Source organism: Petaurus breviceps, unplaced genomic scaffold, assembly GCF_028583685.1.
Source record: "Petaurus breviceps papuanus isolate PSGF00001 unplaced genomic scaffold, PetGlider_PUasm1.0 164, whole genome shotgun sequence".
NCBI classification, from domain to species: Eukaryota; Metazoa; Chordata; class Mammalia; order Diprotodontia; family Petauridae; genus Petaurus; species Petaurus breviceps.
In genome coordinates this window covers 10587963-10609044 of record NW_027185735.1, presented here as the reverse complement: position 1 = coordinate 10609044, position 21082 = coordinate 10587963, and the positions used below count along the sequence as shown (strand labels likewise).

The window sequence follows — 21082 nt, the reverse complement described above, 5'->3', positions numbered from 1 at the left end:
GAGAAAGCAGAGGATTTACTTCCTAATAAGGCAGACTACGGACAGGTGATTCATAATGATGTAGGGTATAGTAGCTCAAGCATAAATGTTGCTACTCATACATTAACAGGACACTGCAAGATTTCTGTATATGCCAATCGTATTGTTTGATTATTCATAGAACATTGAACTAGCTAAGCCAGTGACATTTTGAATTAGAAAAAATTCCTATATAATTAAGTGCATTCTTCATTTTGCTTTTTTTCATTTAAATTTTCCATCATCTAGGGTAATTAGTATTTTTCTGTCAATATAAAACATGTCAAATGCTTTGTAAACTAAAGCATTACACAAATTTAAGATATCATTTGAAAGAGAAAGTTGTAACTCACCACTAAGAATCTCACTTCAGAGCATCTTCTTGCAAGTTGCCTAATTAAAGAATGAGCTTCAGGTAATAATGGTTTTTCAAGGCAAGCTAACAAAGCATAGAGCCATCTTCCCTGAATAAATAAAAAATTAGTTTTACATATAGATATATATGCATGTGTGTATACATATATATATAAATATGTATTTAATAAAGTACTACAAATAAGTTCTTATCAGATGTTTCATTGCTTTCTTCAGGGAGATGTCTCCTGTGGTACACTGAATGGAGTGCTTGGAATCAGGATATTTGAGTTTAACTCTTAATTGCAACTTACTGGCTATGTAACCTTGAAACTCAGCTTCCTCAAATGCAAAATGTGGGGAAGAGGGGGTAGATGGAGAGGGAAAAGTTGTTTTTTTTTTTAGATTTTCTTCCATTTTGAACATTCTGCTAATAACAACAATAAATAATGTTCATTGCTACAAATAAATCATAGGAGATAGGGGATGGACTTCTGATTTCACTGATTTAAAGAACTCCCTCTACCAGTATAGATTGGCATCTTATCAGTAATCTGCAGATTTAGTTGCTTGGAACACTGAGAAATCGAGTTTCTTGGGGGTCATATAGCCATTCAGCAGCAAGATCTGAATCCACATCTCCCAGGCTCTAAGGCAAAGTCTCTGTTGACTAAAATAGAGGTGTCAGACTTGTGGCCCACAACACACTCAGGCAGCCTGAACCAGATTAATATAGAATTGGGAAATATTTAGCAAAATAAAAATAAAGCATAGGTAATATTAATAACTTAGTTTTCTAAGACTATGTGGTCTATAGAGATTCTTACGTTCAATTTAGTAGCCCTATTTCCATTTTTAGTTTGACACCACTGGACTACAACATGCTATCTTATGCATAAAATGTAAAATTTTTTAAAGTAAGTTTAGGTAATGACATCCACTAACAGATTAAGTGATTGTGGTAAAGGGAAAAGGAAAAATATACTATTGCTGATATTTATAGTATCATAGACTTGGAGCTATAAATGACCTGGCAGCCATTGAGTCCAACCCTCTTATTTTATAGAGGAATAAACTGAGGCCAAAGAGGTTAAGTTGCTTGCTAGAGTTGAACAGCTTGTGTCAGAGGCAGGATTTGAATTAAAGTAATGGCAACACTAAAATAGAACCATAAATAATAAAATGTTTTGTTTGGTTGGCTAGTAATAAAATGTAATCATGCCTAGACTCCTATATTGTACTCAGCCAAAGCACAAATAAGTGATCAGTTACTGAAATATAATTATTGTAAAGAATAATTTGCAGATAATGAGGGGGAGATCATATATCCAGAATTGGAAAGCACCATAGGGGACCATCTAGGACAAGACTGGTTTAATAGCAGTCTGCTGGACTTAGAATGAGAAAGACCTGCATTCAAATCCAGCCTAAGAAATTTACTAGCTGTGTAATCTGGGACAAGTCATATAACTTCTCAGCCTTAGTTTCCTCATCAGTAAACTGGGAATGATGATAATATAATAAGCACCTACCTCATAGGACTGTTGTGAAATCAAAGTGTGTATCTGTGTGTGTAAACTGCTTTGCAGGCCTTAAGACATACAAATGTTAATATCATTATCATCTAGCCCCTCATTTTATACAGGAGGAAATTCAAGACCTGGGCAAATTAAGTGACTTGCTCTGAGTCACACAGCTAGTAGGTGGCAGAGACAGGGTTCAAACTCAGGTCTTTTGACTTCAAGTTAAACTTTCTTTCCACTAGACCAGGAGGTAAAATACTAATAGAAAGAACTCTGGACTGGAGTCACAAATTCAGATTTGAACCCTGGCTGTTAACCTTGGGCAAGTCACCTGACCTTTCTGGGCCTCAGTAACCTTATCTGTAAAATGAGATTGGTAATAAAATGAAATTCAACTTCAAAAAGCAAGCACTCAAAACTGAGATATGATGTATTTATGTTGTCAGACAAAACTTCTGTAGATGTTTTTGCTTACCAGTTTTATTGTAAGGGAGAATGCATGGCAAAAATGACAAAATATTGGAGGAGCTGTAGAAAAACAGGTTGTCTAGGACAGTGATGTCAAACTCAAATTGAAACAAGGGTTAACAAATCAAACAGGGATCCCTGCAGAGCAAATAGTGACTTAAAAACCCCAAATTAACATCATCTGCATTTTATTTTGTTAAGTATTTCCCAATTACATCTTAATCTGGTTCTGGTGAAATGTTGTGGGCCCCATATTTGACACTTCTGCTCCAGTGAATTGGCCCAGCCATTCTGGAAAGCAATCGGGACCTATGCGGAAGAAGTTATTAAGTTGTGCATAAGCTTTGACCCAGCTATAACATTACCATGTTTATAGAAATTAAGAGAAACTAAAAAAAGAAAAGAATCTAAAATGTAACAGCTTTTTTTTTTTATTATACCTAAAAATCAGAAACTGAGCAGGTGTTCTATTGGGAAATGGCTAAACAAACTGAAGTATATAAATGTAATGGCATATAACTGGGCTACAAGAAATTATAAAATGGACAATTTCAGAGGCAATTGGGAAGACCTTTATGAATTAATGCAGAAATAAGACAATTTATACAATGATATTGTAGAGAAAAACAATTTTGAAAAACTTTAGCATGCTGATCAATGCAATGACAAGCCAAAAAAAGGAAAATAGAATACACCCTCTACCTCCCGATGAGGGATGAACTTTAAATGCAGAAAGTACATTTTTGGAAATGGCTGATACATACATAAAACATACACACTTATGCATACATACAATATGTACATATTCAATTGGCTAAGTGGGAGGAATTGTGGGAGAGAGATTAAGAAACAAAGAAGAGTTCAATCTGGAGGTCACAGTGGAGTGGTGGTAATGACTAATGAAGACAAATGGTATCAAAACTTAAAAAACAACTGGATATCTGAGGTTCTCCAGATGATTCTAGTACAACAAATTGTATAGTAAAATTACTTTAAAATTAATGAACCCTTTTTACTTACACACAACTTTTCAGGATAACATTTATTATGTTAAGCAACTAAACCAGCAAGTAAATCTATTTTCTCTAAAATCACCTACAGGTTCAAATAAGGTAGTGTTTCCCATTAGTGTATCTAGATATTTTGGTTCAGAAACTATGAGCTTAAAGTTCAAGCATCTGCAAACATTGCCCTCCCACCCCATCCTATGCCTTTTCCCTTCAAAATAAATAGATCTTTAGCTACTTAACTCTTTTATTTCAGTATTGGTACTCATAATATTTATGTATTTACTGAAGAAAAACAAGACCCAAAGGATTAACCAAAGTTGCTAAAGTAATGTATCTTTAACGTTACTTTAACCATAAAATTGTGTTTAGTAATATGCTTATGGTTCTTGTAGAAAATGAATTTTAGTGAGATACTTTTACTATGTAACAAGGGTGGCCAATTTTATTATAATTTGGAAATATACCATTACAGGATAACAGACAAGGCACTATTGGGCTTGGGAGAATGAATACCTGAGTGTGAATTCTGGCTTTGACACTAACTTTCTGACCTTTGAGCTTCAGTTTCATCTGTAAAATATGGCTTAAAAAAAAAAAAGTACTTCACAGGGTTTTTCTGGGGAAAACACTTCCTAACCCTTTATATATATATATATAGGGTTCTGGCATTCTCCTAGGGTTCATACCTTAAGAATGGCAAGGAGGCAGAATTATTTTATCTGGAGGGAACAGCTTCTGCTTTGTCTCTCCAAAGTAAAAATCATTCTATGGTCTTTCATCTCACTTTATTCCTCTGCTACTATAGTCTCAACTAAGACCCAGAAGGTCCACACAACTTTTTGCCTCTTAAACCCAGACCCAGCTTCATATTTTATCTACATCAAGCTAGAGCCCTGAAGACATAAGAGACATCTTGAACTATAACCTTAGGTGTCACAATTTATTTTAAATTCTGATAAGAGACAATCTGACACCTCTTTTATGCAAAATAACTATATTTGGCTAATGAAAAAACCTTTCTTCAAGTTCCAAATTCTCAATCCTTCCCACATTTAGATGCTAAGCTAGTTTTAGGAGGTCTGCAAAAAATTTAACAAGGAATGGGCTAGGTTTCATTTGGGAAACTGCACTCTTCTAGCAAAGACCTGGGTCATCATGTATTTGTCTCCTTTTCCTAGACTGTAAACTTCTGGAGGGTAGCATCTATTTCACTTTTTTTTTGGCTCCTTATTAACAGGATCAAATATAAGCTCCTGTATAGCATTTAAAGATCTTTAATAAATTAATCCCTTCCTACCTTTTCAGTCATCCTACACTTTCTACTCCTCTCCATATACTCTACAATCCACCTACACCAGCCTGCTTATAGTTCTTGGAACATCATACTCCCAACTCCATGTTTTTGTACTTGTCTCCCTTCACCTCCTGAGTTCCCCCTTCCCCCCATCTCACTCCTTCCTCCTGGTTTCCATGGCTTCCTTCAAGACTCAGCTCAAGTTGGCCTTTATGCAGGAGGCCTTTTCTGGTCTCCAATTAGTTTCTTCCCTTCTCAGATTACTCTCTCTCATATGGACCTAGTTATTTACATGTAGACTCCATTAGAAGGTATATAGTACACTTTAAAGGCAGAGAGGTTGTTTTAAGCTTTGTAGCACAGTGGCACATAGAAAACAATAAATCCTTGTTAAATGACACAAGATAGGATGTCATCAGAGAAACGTGACCAGAAAAAAAAAGGCTGATCAAAAAGTGAGAGAGAACTGATGATGGCCTCTTCCTTACTTCCCAGATAGCTAAACATTCAATGTCAAGCTATATAGGAGTACAGTACTTCACTTTTTTTGTGTCACGGATCCTTTCTTAGAATAAGGTTTTTAAACACATAATACAAAGGACTATAAAAGGAAATATCATATTGAAAATTATAAAAAATTTTAAAAAGTTCAGAAACCTCATGATCAAGAAGAGTTCCTTCCCCATAGCACATTGAGTGAACACCTCCACCAGCTGAGTATTGGATAATGCAGATAAAAGTTGCAAAAGGTGAGCGACTATGGATGGGTTGTGATCTGCAATCACGAAGGGAATAGCAAAAACTGAAATCATAGAATTATCAAGGAATCAAAAAAATGATTCCTTTTTTTTGGTTTTGAGTGTTTCTTGAGTATGAGTTTATCCAATGCTAATCTTTTATATTCATCAGATTCCATTTCTGGGGTCTCGGTTCTCTTCCATTCATCTTTTCTTCTATTACCATTATCTATTCTAATCTATTGTTATTTTGATGGTTAATGCAGTCAAAACTGTAAATCAGTCAATTGTGTAAAATATTGCATTAAGGTAAAAAAGGTTCAGGATTGAGGAGAGGCCATTTGATTTAACACGTAGAGACTATTGTTCCCTCCCCTCCCTGGTCATCCTTTCCAGTACTAGTTGCACCTTCTTTCATACTCCTCAATCACTGGTCCTAGAGGGGCAGTCAAAATACATTCATCACTGCCACTTCCAAACTCTATTACTATCACTCAGCAATCTCTACCCTTGAAGCCCAGGGGACAGTGCCCAAGGTCACACATGTGTAAGGTTTAGAGGTAGGATTTCAATACACATCTTCTGACTCCAGAACCAGCATTCTTTTCATTGCACTAAAAATGCAGTGGATTTCATCTTGCTAGAGATCTTTTAAGCAAAAGCTTCTTGTGGGTACACAAGGGAGGAGGACTTTGCATTTGACTTCACATTCAAGTATGGGTTGTACTAGATAATCTCAAGGTAAAATCCCAAAGGCAACAATGGAATAGTACTGGATTTAGAGTCAGAGAAACTGGGTTTAAATCGTGGCTGTCCCATTTATCATCTGTGTGACACCGGGTAAGTCATTTGCTCCTCTGGGCTTTAGTGTTCTCTATAAAGGGAATGGACTAGATGATCTAAAGCCCCTTCTAGCCTTAATGCCATGACACTCTGCTTAACTTCCTTTCTTTGATGTATTTGATTTTTGTAAACAATTCAAAGTTATTCAAAGTCTATTGAAGTGAATAAGGCAGATGACTTTATTTTCAGTCAAAAACAGGGCATAAATTTTTAAAGAAATAAAATAACTGACTTCTAGCTCTAAAGGCAATTCCATAAGAGGAGATCCAGCAATGTTTAAAAGTAATGAAGTGTCCTTTCAAACTATTTGAAGAATGACACTTCATTTGGACATGTCGTTTTTAAAACATTTAAATTATTTTACACTCATACTGGGTACACAGACAGTATAGCAACATAAAGACTAAAATGTGATCTACGTTATAAAAAAGAAAAAAATAATACCAATTCAGGAGTAAAGTCTTTTTCTCCAAACCAGTTAATCAGGTACTCTAGGACACTAGTTATTGTTGCCTTTTAAAAACAAGAAATTTTATTAGTGTAAAAATATTGAATACCAAGACATTTTAGCATATATATTTTATACAGTTAAGTCAGTATTTTTATGTAGAATATGTATTAATTCTTTATGATGACATCATCTGTACTATAACTAGTTTGAATTGGATTGTTGCCAGAAGGATTCAAGAAAATCAGTCAATGATATGCTCATTGTTCCAGTTGTCAACTATTACTCAGGCTCAAGTTTTGTACTCTGGAAGGATGAATCAGAGATATCTAAAGAAATCTATGTCTGTGACTTAGATTTAACAGAATGATTTATTTCCTCTTTTTCAAATTTCCTTTCTCCTTATAATGCCCAATGCTAATGGGTAAGGAATATAAATATCAAATTTTTACTGGCTATGGCTTAGTAGTTAAAAAAATGAAAAAGGAACATCAGTTTATGAAGGATTTGAAAATAAAAGGATCAGGTTTTCCTTTATTAATTTAGAAACTATCAATAATTATAAATGAAATATAATTCACAGGCATATATATGTATACATAAACATATTCATGTGAATCTTTATTTATTTTGGTCTGGGCATGCAGTTTTGTTAGTGTAGGAAAACCCTAGGTAAGGAAACTCCCTTTACTCATACAGACAATTTAGTAATTTTTTTGACAGTTTAGTAATTTATAGTCTTAGACAGTTAGTTGCCTGGAACACTGAGAGGGTTAAATGATTTGGCCAGCGTCACATAGCTATTATGTATTAGAGGCAGGGCTTCAACCTGGGTCTTCCTGATTACAGAGTCAGCTGTCTATGTCATTTTCATGCATGCACGTATCTGTGTATGTATGTGCATGTATATATATGTATGTTAGTGTGTGTGTATATATATATATATGTATATAATATTTAATTCTAAGTCTTTAGGTCTATGGCTTAGTCCTTTAGTTCTTTATGACTATAAAGCTAAAAATTTAATCAAACCATGTTTTCACCCAGTGCTACATATATACTGCAAACATAAGTTTGTATGTATCCATGTGTATACAAACACATTTTATGTTAAAAAAGATTTCACTTATCTTAAATTAAGATTAGTTTTACCTGATTCATCCTGCTAACAATACTAAGCAAGGGAGGAAACCCAATCTGTAAAAAAGAAATAAAGACAGCACTAAAATATGATGAATGACAGACAGTATAAAGTTTTTGTTTTTACTGGGGAAATTTTTATACACAGAAACAAAGGAAAATGTAAAAAAAGTTCTTCATATTCTATTGGTTTTTAGTTTACTACAACATGCTAATGATGCACAAGAAAATGACCTCTCAAAAATTAACCATTTGTTTAAAAATATAGTATCTTTCCAGTAACCCAAAATAGCAACATTCAGGGGAAAAAAATAGAATATTCCTTGGAAAAACAATAGTTCTGTATTTGAAGAATTCAATTAAAAAACCAACTTGCACTTAGATAAGCTATGATATCGTCATTTTATATCAAGTACTTACTTTTTCCCTCTTTGTATCACATAAGGTTTATATTTCACAGTCAATAATGGCTCACGTCATGGCTTTATATATTTTGGATTTACAAAGTGCTTTTCTCACAAAAATCCTATGACATAAGTAGGTTAGATTCCATCAAGAAGTTTTTAAGGAAAGGTAAAATTTATGAGTGAAGAAATCAATCTTGATCTGACTGACAAAAACTTTTGTTGTTCAGTTTGTTTCTGATTCTTTGTGACCCCATTTTGGGGTTTTCTTGGCAAAGATACTAGAGTGGTTTGCCATTTCTTTCCCCAGCTCATTATACAGATGAGGAAATTGAAGCAAACAGGGTTAAATGATTTACCCAGGATCTCACAGCTATTAAGAGTCTGAGGCCACATCTGAATCCAGGTCTTCCTGACTCCAGGACTGGTACTCTATCCACTGGGCCACCTACCTGCCCCCTAACAAAAACTACAGAGCGTTAAGAGTTCCAGAAAACTAAGTGACTGTTTCTTAAAAGTGTTTTGTTTATGCGTATTGCAGTAAATAGTCTCATAAAAACATAATGGTTTTAAAAAATGTTTTAAGTGTTCTTTTGAAGGACAAGCCTTACTAAACACATCTCTAGTAGGTTGGCCATGGCAACTCAACCCAAAGTATTGAAAAAATATAAGATTACAAATTAATAAATATAGGATCTAGCTATGGCTTTACCACTAACTTGCTCTATAATTCTAGGCCAGTCATGACCTTGCTATGCATCAGTTTCTTCATTGTAAAAGGAAGATAAATACTTATGTCCTAGCAATGCTATTATATAAAAAATGTGAAAGTGCTCTGAGCTTAATAAAAAAACATATTAAGATTTTAACAGAATTATTAAAATGCATTAAAATTATTAAATGTAAAAAAAAATCACCTTTCTGTCTTGTTTTTTCAGTAGTAAGCAGCTTGGTTTCATCTACCTTAACTTTTCAAATGAGAATAAATATTCTGTTACATTCATTTTATAGCATAATTGTTCTCTAATTGTTTCTCCTGCATTAAATGTGTCTCTCCAAATATTTTGTAGCTTTTGGGGAGAAGGGAATGTATACCTTTTTGGGGGGTACTTATCAACAGTGCTTAGCACAAAAAAGGTACTCTCATTTATTTCCTGTTAATAGGTCAATCATCTGGAACTCCTTAGATTTATAATAGCTCAAATTTACATAAACATATAAATGCAAGTCAGAGTGGAACTTAAAACACTCTGTCATGAATTATTTTGGGCAAGATAACCTTTAAAGTTTCTTCTGTAATTTTGATTCTAAGCATCTGTTAAATATGTAAAGGACTAGTACTGTATGATCCTTATTAAATGGTATAGTCAAATTGACTTATGTTGATCTGAATATGTTGCTTTAGTTAGATTCGATCATATATATGTGTATATATATATAGACTTGAGAATCAGAAGACAATATGATCAAAAGAGCACTAGGTCTTACATTAGGTTAACTGGATTTTTTAGTTTCTTCTCTACTAATAATACTGTTTGATCAAGTCATGTTACTTAATCATTCTGTGACTAGTTTCCTTATGTTTTAAAGAAAGAATTCCATCAGTGACCCTATCAACTTCACACAAATGTTGTAAGGATAAAATGAGACTGAAAACAATTTAAAAAAAATAAGAAGAGTTATATGTATGCCCCACGTTACTATTAGGAGTTAGTCATTTCAATTACTGTCTGTGGTGATGGGGCAGAGAAGAACAGCTGATCCTCATAACAATCCTGGGAGGTGGGTGTTGTTATTATCCACATTTTTCAGTTGAAGAAATTGGGGCAAAGAGAAGTTAAGTTACTTGTCCAAGATCATAAAGCTAGTTAAATATTTGAGACTGGGTTTGAACTCAGGTCTTCCTGACTGTAGGCTTAGGGCTCTAATGATTAAACCACCTTGTTGCTTCATGATACCTTGAAGTAGCTCATATCTTAATTAAAAAAAAAAAGTATTCTTATTTAGAACACAAAACAAAACTGAAATTAGGGTATTCATGATTTTGCCATCTTAAATATATCACATCATGTACCTGCACATAGTCTATTCCTGGATTTTCACCAGTAGCTGTTGCAACAGACATTTCAGCATATAACCTTTCACCCAGACAAAATTTTTTCCAGCCTTCTTCATCTTCAGATTTTGGCTGAAAGATATGGAAAAAGTTTACTTTTAGCAAGTTACTAGGCACACTAACAACCTTCAGAATTTTATAAAGTAGAATAGACTTTATTGTATAATAGTCTGAAAATGTGCCAAACCTTGTTTCTTATATTCATAAAACTGAGATGCCAATGCCTAAGTTTCCTTCACTGAAGTCACTCAAACTTCTCCCTTCATTTTATCCTTCTACAAATGTTAGGCACGTACTGAATAGCACTGGACGCCTGTTTAGGCAACAGGGAATGGGAAATGTCTCTTCCTCATCTACATGTTATAAACTTCACAGATGTACTTGTTAGAACACCTAGTTCTTCTTTATGGCACTATTATTGAAATTTAAAAATTCACTCAATAAGAAAACCTAAGAAACTTATTTTAAGCCCTCTCTACATGCTGAAGACATATTTCACATCTCAAAATAATGCCTAGCTATGAGTCCATAACATCAACCTCAAGATTTGGGGGAAAAAAATGAAATGGATTAAAATACTATACCACATCATTGATTTTTATTTTTTCAGATTACTGACGCTACCAATTTATAGACACACAGAATGACAATGGTAATGGGAAGAGAATAAAAATTTTGTAAAAGTGAATTCTTTTTCAAGGTTGGTAATAAATATAAATTAACTTTTGATAAGTGAATGTTAAGAGAACCACATACCATGGTGACATTGTTATCCAAATGCTGTGATTTCCAGTGATTTCTATGTTTGTTCACACTCTAAGAGAGAAAAAACTGTCAATTTAAATTTTATATTTTAACTTATTTAATGCCAGTCAAACATAATAGGTGCATATGAGGGAAACTACTGCATATAATAAAAAAAAAATCAAGCTTTACAAAAACACTAGCAATTCAGTATTTGTTAAGTGCCTATTGTGTGTAAGCCAATGTGCTTGATCATGGGGAAACAAAACAAAACAAAAACATTTCTTGCTCTCAGAGTTTATATTCTATTGGGAGTGAGAATACTTATAATAAGTAAATATAAGTATAATATATAATATATAAATATAAGTAAATATAAGTATAAGTAAATCCAAGATAATTTGAGGAGGGAGGAAGGGTACTAACAATTTGCAATAAAACTTGCTTGCATATCTTATAATTATGTAATAATTTAGCATCTAATTTATAAATAAAACAATAACCTTTAGATTTAAGTCACGAATGCTATTTTTCTAATAGAGTATAAAAAAATAAATAAATCTGAGGGGAGGGTTTACTTGGACAATTTAGTGAGTTACCTGACGAATAACTGAAAATTGTACTACTTGCTGCTGCTGCCATTTAAGTGTTGGAGAGTATCCTTCAGGAGCAGGCTGGCATCCTGAAAGCTAGAAAAATAGCCCCAAAATGTTACACCAGTAATGTTATAACAAGAATCTGATAACTCCAAGAACATTACATAGTAAGACTATTATGTATAAGTGTTTATTAAATGCTTACCATGTGCCAAGTGCTACAGATAAAAAGAAAGATAAGAATAGTTCTTGCCCTCAAGGAGAATACATTCCTTTTTTTTTTTTTTTGGCCTTTTGGAGGGCAATTGGGGTTAAGTAACTTGCTCAAGGTTACACGGCTAGTTTTTTTTTGTGTGGGTGTTAAGTTTCTAAGGCTGGAACCAAACTCCTCCTGACTCAGGGGCCAGTGCTTTACTTTGCTGTGCCACCTAGCTGCCCCTAGAAGAATACATTCTAATAGAGGAATCAACATGTCAATAACTATATACATACAAAATATATCCAATGTACAGATGGAAGGTAACCTGAAAGGGTAAGGGACTTGGAGGTGGTGGGGATAAAGTTGGGGGAAGAACCAGGAAAGGTCTCCTACAGAAAGTAGGATGAACTGAGTCTTAAAGGAAGCCATGGAAATCTGACATGGGGGGTAGGGAAGCAGAAGAAAAGTGGAGGCAGTACAAAGGTACTGAGATGGAATGTTATGCTTGAGAAGTTCCAAACAGGCCAGTGTAGCTGGATCACAGAGTCTGTGGAGAGGAGCAAAGAGTAACAAAGCTGGAAAAAAGATACAGGCCAAGTTATAAAGAGCTTTAAATGACCAAAAGGAATTTGATCCTGGAGGCAACGGGGAGTCACTGGAACACATAGAGGGAGGCAGGATGACATGCTCAGTCCCATGTTTTAGGAAAAAAAAAATCACTTTGACAGCTGAATGGAAGATAGATTAGTGAGGAGAGACATAAGGTAGAAAGACCAATTACAAGGCTATTACAGTAGTCAAAGTGAGAGATGGGGGGGGTGGGGCAGGACTAGGGTTGTGACTATTAACCCAGTAAGGGGGCTACTAGGGTAGTGGCAAGACAGGGCATATGAGAGATGCTGTAAGGATAGAAATGATGGTGCTACCTTTGACTGCAATAGAAAAGCTCAGAAGGGGAAAAGGTAATGAGTTCTGTTTGAGACATGATGAATCTGTGATGCTATGAGACATTCAGTTGAAAATGTGCAGAGAGTGATGTAGGAGGGTAACTCTGGAGAAAGACTAGAGCTGGAAATCTAGATATAATAATCATCTGTGTTAGAGGAGGCTAGGTCGTGCAGTGAATAGAGCACCAGTCCTGGAGTCAGGAGGACCCGAGTTCAAATCCGGCCTCAGACACTTAACACAAAAACTAGCTGTGTGAACTTGGACAAGTCATTTAACCCCAACTGCCCCTCCAAAAAGCAAAAAAAAAAAAAAAAAGAATCATCTGTGTAGAGATGGTGGTTGAACCCTTGGGAGTCAATGAGATCACCAGCTAAAACACTGGAATGAAAAAAAGGGGAGAACTCAGGACAGTCTTACGAGACACCCAAGGTTAGTGGGCATGAGAGGAAGAACCAGCAAAGGAAAATGAGGAGGGGTCAGGCTGGAAGAGAACCAGGAAACAGTAGTGTCATGAAACTCTTGGGCAGAGAGAATCCAGGAAGAAAAGGTGATCAACAGGTATCAATGCTTCAGAGATATAAAGAAGGATAAAACTTGGTAAATGTCATTAAATTTGGGAATTCAGAGATCACTGATAACTTTGGAGAGGGCAGTTTTAACTGAGTGATAAGGTCAGAAGCTAGAATGCAGAAGATTTAGAAGAAAGTAGAGAAATTAAGCACAGATGACTTTCTTAAGGAATTTAAGCCAGGAGATGAAAAAGAGCTAGCACAAATGGCAGGATTAAATGGAGGTTAAGTATGGAGGAGCCCGGGGCATGTTTATAGGTATCAGGGAAGGATCTGTCTGTCTATCTATCTCTATGTAAAATTATACCTAGTTATATGGAAGGAAAAATAAAAATTAAGATAGGATCATAAATGGAAAGTGAAAAGGTACTTTAGAGGTCTCTAGAACAAGTCACTTATTTTTAAAGATGAGGAAACTAAAGGCCAGAAGGGTTAAGTGACTTATGCAAGGTCAGGTACATAGTAAGGGACCAAGCTAAGATTTAAACCCTGGTCTTCTCACTTTCATTCTTTCCAGTATAATGACTAAGTAAATATTTATGTTTCTATATTTCAAGAATCCATTAAGTTATCAATTATGTTAAACCCTTATGTTTTCCTTCATAGATTGTCTGATTAGCTGTTATAGCAAAAAAAAAAAATCTCAAACCCAAAAGATACTTGGTAGCCAACCTTACGATGAGCAAACTTGGCTAGGCTGGTCTTTGGATGACAATTGCTGTCTGGATATATTAAGAGTCACTTAAAAATAGCATAAGTACCTCAAATGGTAAAAAATGATCCATATTAATAACTTAAAAGAAAGCACAGAATGGTTTATGTTTAGGAGCTCATTTGGAAGTAGAGAAATAGTCTAAACTATATGACCTCTTGAGAAGTAATAGAGGTCTATGTTTCCTAAACACACACAGGCACAGACACACACAGTATCCCCCCTCCCCAAGATCTAGCCTTAATAATGTAAATGTCCTAAATTTAATCCAACAGATTGCAAATGACTTTAAATGTTAACCTTCTACTTAGCAAGCTGTAAATCTGTAGCATGGTTTAGTGGAAAGAGAGCTGAACTTGTCAGAAAGATCTGGGCTCAAGTCCTATCTCTAACACAAATTGGGTGTATGACTCTGAGCAAGTTCCTCAACCTCTCATTGTCATTAGTCTATTATCCTGATAGAGCATAGAAATAATTGATAAATTTAGAGAATTACTTGAAATTAAATGCCCCCACTTAACAGGGTAGATCAGCATGCTAACTTACTATTGTCCACTACTATCTTTCGAAAAGAAATTATAGGTTACATTGGATTAAAATATCACTGATTAAAATACACACATATGGATGTAGAATATGAAGCAATTATTCAGAAAAGAAAATAAACGTGTTAAAATGACAAGAATTTATTTTAAGATATTGGGGGAGGGATCGGTTGCTATGAAAATGACATAGTTATATAAGATGGCATACTGTTAAACAGAGAGACTATATAACCAAATGTCTTTTTGATCAAATTCTGTGCAATGCCTACTAATAACATCTTCCATCCAATAAATATTCACTAAAAATGTAAGCCCTTGAGAGCAAGGCCTATTTTTGTCTTTGTTCTCCTAGTGCCTACCACAGTGCCCTTCACATAACAGATGCATAATAGATATTTTAAAACTGAAATAGTATATAGTACTGATTATAAAAATCAAGACTCACAATATATACTTTACCTACTATCCACATAAAGTTTAAGTAAAAAGCCTTAATTTTATATAGCTGAAAGGGACATTAAAGATCATGCGGTCTAATCTCTTTTTAGCTAAGAAAATATATCCAAAGAATGCCTTAGGTTACACTGGTAATAAGTAGTAAGGATCAAATTTAAACTGCAGCCTTTTTTTTTTTGCTTTTTTGGAAGGCAATTGGGGTTAAGTGACTTGCCTAAGGTCACACGGCTAGGCTAGTAAGTGTTATGTGTCTGAGGCCAAATTTGAACTCAGGTCCTTGTGACTCCAGGGCTGATACTCTGTTCACTGCGCCATCTCTTGGCCCCAGCATATAGTCTTAATATAACAAGATAAGTCTCAAAACTGGCTTATTTTGGAAGAAAAACTTCCCATTCTGCTGTGTCTGCTGCAAATATGACTAAAAATTATCTTGGAAGGTAGAGATTGTTATTTATTTATTTATTTCTATATCTATACTTAGTTCAAGTAGATTGCTCAAAGGAGATATTTAATAAATGCTTGTTAAATGAAAAACTATCCTCAAAATAGTTACTAAAAATACAAAAGAAATTACTTTAAAAATAAACACATACACACATAAAATGCATTTAAGGCCAACACTAAAGAGCTGGACCAACAGGTAAAGATTTTTAAAGTTGCTCTTACAGATGAAAAGGCACTAAACTTAAGTCACAGGATCTGAATTAAAATTCCAGTTCTGCCAATTACTGTGACCTTGAACATCAACTAACTTCTCTGAGCCTCAATTTCTTCATCTGTAAAAGGAGAGAGGGATGGATTAGAAGCCTCTAAGGTCCTTTGTATCTCTAGATCTACAACCCTAAAAAAAGTGGTTTTGTGTGCCAAAGGCAAGTACCACTGAAGTAGTCAAAACTTACCTATCTTGATACTATATTACCTGGCATTATGGGAAAAGTACATTGGAGCTGCGTGTGCATGAATATATACATACATACTATCTTGAACAGCATCCAACTAGATTTAATTACTAAAAGTACTAGAATAATAATGACAACATTGACAGTTTTTTGGTACTGTATTTCACAAAAATAAGGTAGGTTCTATTATCCTCATTTTACAAATAAGGAAACTGAGGCAGGCAGAGTCACTTAACATGACTTGCTCAGGGTTACATATAGTATCTGAGGACAGATTTGAATTTAGGTCTTCTTGACTCTACGTCTAGCCTAGCTGCCTCAAAGGACTTGATCTACTAGATGGAATTTTACAGATGGAACAAACCCTTAAAAAAAAAAAGACAACAATATTATAGGGGAAGAAAGCATGGCAGAACAGGGACTTAAAAATTGTGAGCTCCTTGAGAGCAAGGGCTTTCTTTGTATCCCAGAGCTTTGGCACAGTCCTAGGCACAAGATGTGTAAATACTTGATTTGATTTCTGTTCTAAATCCTCTCCACACAAGCCTATACACTACAATGATAAGAGACTTAAAAGGTTTTTAAACTACTTATGTTAACTATACAACTTCGAAGATAAATTGTGATTTCTGAAAATACTTAAAGAATCTCTGGGACCTGATTATTTTGTAAGGCTTTAAAAACGAACACTTAAGAAGTCTAACATTTATGTTGTGCATCCTTAAAGGGAGACAAGTTTCCACTACTTAACCCCACAGAAAAAAATGCTTAACAATACATTATACAAAACTCACTGAAACATTCACTGTCTGCTTCCTTTTCAACTTCTTTGGGTCAATATGAGCCACTACAACATCTGGACACTGGGCTGCTTCAAGCCTACAAGTCGATTAAAAAAAAAAAAGAATTTAAAAACAATTTTTCGTTTCAGGATTAATTCATTCCCTCATTTGCATTTTTAGTTGGACGCAGGGCTTGGGGGAGTTGGCTCTGCAGCACACCCAGCCCCTCAGCAACCGAAGGGCTCCACGCCCTAGACCAGAGAGCCCACCGGCCGGCCGCAGGGCGGGGCTCCTCGGCTTGGGAGGGAGGCGCCCTGGGGTAGGACGTGGCGGTCCTCTCCCCCCGCGCGCCCCGCCGCGGCCACGTCGGCCAGTGAGGGGGAGGGGGCACTCGGGCGACCCCACCCCCGCCCCGGCCCTCAGTGGGGGAAGGGAGGCGCGTTTGAGGCCCGAGGCTCCGAGCCAAGCCACTCACTGGACCCTTTTCAGGTATTCCTGAGGCGTCCGAGGTGGCACGGAGGGGTCGAAGTCTTCCGCCAAGTCGCAGGGTTCCACAGGTAAGAGGCGGGGCATCAGCTCCTCCACCGCCGATTCCATAGCGCCTTGATCCCTGGGATACTGTCGAAGTAAGCTGTGGGATAAGGCCAGGCAAGCTCCCTTCTGCGCATGCGCCGCGTAGGGGCGCGAGAGCATGCGCACAGAATAGCTCGCTTCAGCTTCATCCCTTCCCCCTTCTCTCCTTTTCTCTTATAGGGCGAATGAGGTTTACGTAGCCTCATGTTCGTGGATAACTTCCACTTATCCTGCGTTATGATAGAATTTAAGGGATGTGAGTTACGTTCTTTACAATTCTTGGGGACTCTCCTGTAGGGTGGGGTTGAGTGTATCCACCGTGAAGCAGGAATTGCTGTCTCCTGTCTCCTCTGCCCGCAGGAGAAGCGGGGAGCCTGGCCGCTCTGCTCTGCTCAGAAAGCGGGGATTCAGTGTTACCGTGTTTCAGTCGTGTCCGACCCCTTTTGGGGTTTTCTTGGCAGAGATACTGGAGTGGTTTGCCAGTTCCTTTTCCTGCTCATTTTACAGATGAGGAAACTTAAGACAACTGAGGCAAACAGAGTTTAAGTGACTTGTCCAGCGTCACACAAGTAGTCTGAGGCCACGTTTGAACTACACATACATATATACATATTCATACATATGTAGTTCAGGACTATATAAATGTATATGTACACACACATATATATATATACATATAACCCTAAGCTACTTTACATACACATATATGTGTGCACATGTATATAATATATCACCATGGTTTGACATATATATGTATTTGTATATATTTCCAAGGGTTGATGTGTATTTAATCTCTATTTCTACCTCCAAGGTTTGACTTCCTTTCCACTAAATGCCAGTTCCACAAAGACCATACTTAACAAATAGCAAATGAACTTGTTGGGATTTCATGATGGGTTTCGGTAGAACTGTCGCAAAGAATTTAGAGTCAGACTGATGGGGGAAATGGCAATAGGTTATACAGGGACACTGATCAATGACCAGAATCCCTGAGTTTGGAGTCTGGAAGGAATTCACTAGGCCCAAGCAAACTTTGGAGTCAGGATTGTAAAAGTTTATTGTTACGCTTTACAGCAGGCAAGAGTTCTTAGGGAACATGCAAACTTAAAGAAGTCATAGGTATAGTTTTTAAGGAGTCACAGAGAGTAAATCAGATGTCAACTATGCTAACTAGGTGAGTAAGGGTGGTTTTAGGGAGGAGTTAAGGAGTGGTCAGTGCTGAATGTTGGGAACCTAGGCTAACAGAGCCTCAGTATGTGGGGATAATTGGCTGAGGATTTAACTTACAGATAGGGCATTGAAGGGATTCATAGGGGCAGCTGGCCATTATACTAAGGGCCATATATATACACTATAACTAATATAAATGTTATATTTGCCTAAGCTAAAATGTTTATAGATGGTTTAGTGAAGGATTCACAGGTGTAGCTTGTTATTGTTCCAAGCAGAAATAAACAGTTCATGAATTGTTGCTGGGCAGAGAGCTGGCAGGGGAGAGGGGCAGAGTTAATGCTCTGAGGCTGGTGGGGGGGATGTGATTTTACAGACTGGTTTTACAAATTGATTTTACAAACTGATGTTACAAACTGATATTACAGACTGATATTACAAACATAGATCCCAAGCATCCCATCAAGACCACCTCTAATCCAAGTATAGGCATTTATTGAGATTGATGCCTCTGATGAATCAGGCTAAGTTCTAAGAGAAATCTAGGCCTTCAGAGAAAGCAAGATGGACTTTTATAGGGTGAAGATGCAATTGCGTAACAGAAATTGTAAATATTAAAAAGGCAGGAGGGCTTTGTGAAGGAATTAGGTAATAGGAGAGGGGTCCCTTCTGTAGTTTGGTGGTCAGACATTCTGGTTGTGCTGCCCTCCCATTGACTAGCTATTGTGGTCTTGTCTGGTCAAGATGTATAGTTAGGTATTGTGATCCTGTCTTAGGCTAAATGGATGATGTGATTGTGGTTGAGCACAAGAATACACCTGTTCAAATATGTGAATTGGATCTGAGGGCAGTGGTTAGCTAGGAGCAGTGACTGGGATCCCATCACATGGACACACCTGCTGTTTTGTGAGAAATAATGAGGTAGTTAGAATATTGGGGCTGGGGGCAGCTTTATTAGGATTCCATCAAACCCATTTGTCCAAATTGATAGCAAATAGAGAAGGTATACAGAGGACCTAAACAACACAGAGTGACTGAGTTCTCTCATTAGTAGAGAGAGAGAAATAGTTCAAGATCTCACCCAGGAGTGAATTCCCAGAAGTCTCTAGTGTGATAAGATAAAAGATATGATCAAGGTTACCAGCTCCTTGAAATTCTTCTCAGAGTCCTTCTCACTCTTCAGGGACCTCTCCTTGAAGATAGTCAGGAACCCAAATGTCTTCTCTTTCAAAGCTGGAAACCAGAAGAGGAGGATATTACTCCAAAGCTCTGACCAAGCCTACCCTTCATGGCAGATATGGGGCATTGAGAGAGCAAGCTCTATCAGTGTGCAGTCTTATGCAAATAGACTTTGAAGCTGGGGTTTAAAAAGTGTGTCTACTTTAGAGGAATAATGATGTTAATTAAGAAGAACGTGGATTAATGAATAAAAAAATGTATTTAAGTGCTTATTATGGGCAATACATGTCCCCAGGAATCAACATGGTATAATGGGAATGGCACGAAATTTGTAGTTAGAAGATCTGGGTTCTGACTAGAATGAGCTGTAAGGTATTCCTTACAGTTTTGCTTTATTCTGGATGAAGATACAGAAAAAGTAGAAAGAAAACAGGCTCTAGATCCTTTAGGGATCTAGGTTAAAAATCTCAGATATGTAGAGCTAAAGTATCTGGGTTAAAAATCTCAGGTGTGACACCATCTGATTACTCTAGATTTGGATTTCTTGCATTTCTGTCATGAATATAAAGCAAGGAACAAGTAGGCAAGGTTCAAGCAAACCTTCATTAGTTAGTCATATCTCCTTATCATGGCAGTAGGGACAGGAAGAGATGTGATCTCTGTTTGGGCTTTACTGGATCTGTTGGTCTCAGAAGGAACTGAAAGTACTTTCTTAGACTTCATCAGTCTAGGTCCTGGTGGAGCAGGTGTCACAGCACCTTACAACGAATGTGGTGATCCAAGTGCAGTGTGTGACAGCCGTCCCTGATTCTTAAACAGTTTCTATCTAGGTTACATCATAGTTACATTAAATCATGTACACTTTGGACCAATGTGATAGTAATGGAATATAAAGATCCCCCTGTATTGGCTTGGTTTTCAAATTGATTGTGTTAAAACCCAGAGCTTGTTAATCCCACCTGTGGGATGGACTTGTTGATGTGAAAAGAAAGTCCTGAACTGGGAGGAGCTGGTGACTTAGATTTGGAGAGACACAAGAGAGAGGCAGAAGAACTTTGTGGAAGCAGCACCTCGTGGAGGCAGAGAGAGACAAAGGATGAATTGCTGGGGGCCACTTTGAATTGCCCTGGACTTTTGAGACCTGCCCCCTGAGCTGCCAAGGACTGAGGAGACATGGCTGTTTTGCTGGTACTTTGTCTGTCTGTTTTGATGTTATTTTGCCAGATTTGTCCACTGGTGAAAGACAATCCTTTTGTTGAAGAAGTCCTAGAACCTGGCTGTTGGCTAAGAGCTCCTGAGACTGTCCTACAGACAGAGAGTGAATACTGTCCACTGGTGAAGGACAGTGCTGTTGT

At 36.7% G+C, this 21082-nt stretch overlaps 2 protein-coding genes across 5 annotated transcripts in view; both read right to left on the bottom strand.

Annotated features, from left to right (window-relative positions):
• GEMIN2 (gem nuclear organelle associated protein 2) overlaps window positions 1–21082 on the bottom strand; it is a 404714-nt gene that overhangs the window by 1300 nt on the left and 382332 nt on the right. Inside the window, exons 2-9 of one of the 4 annotated variants that reach the window (XM_069082304.1) lie at window positions 17281–17438; window positions 16818–16902; window positions 11699–11788; window positions 11112–11171; window positions 10314–10427; window positions 7848–7892; window positions 6692–6760; window positions 372–482 (exon numbers count right to left, since the gene is read on the bottom strand). In XM_069082304.1, coding sequence (XP_068938405.1) covers window positions 372–482; window positions 6692–6760; window positions 7848–7892; window positions 10314–10427; window positions 11112–11171; window positions 11699–11788; window positions 16818–16902; window positions 17281–17438 — 732 coding nt within the window. Of the gene's footprint in view, window positions 1–371; window positions 2673–6691; window positions 6761–7847; window positions 7893–10313; window positions 10428–11111; window positions 11172–11698; window positions 11789–16817; window positions 16903–17280; window positions 17439–21082 lie in introns of those variants that run through there. The other 3 variants (XM_069082306.1, XM_069082307.1, XM_069082305.1) reach the window with 3 other exon arrangements.
• MIA2 (MIA SH3 domain ER export factor 2) overlaps window positions 1–21082 on the bottom strand; it is a 481197-nt gene that overhangs the window by 205798 nt on the left and 254317 nt on the right. The gene's annotated exons all lie outside the window — the stretch shown is intronic.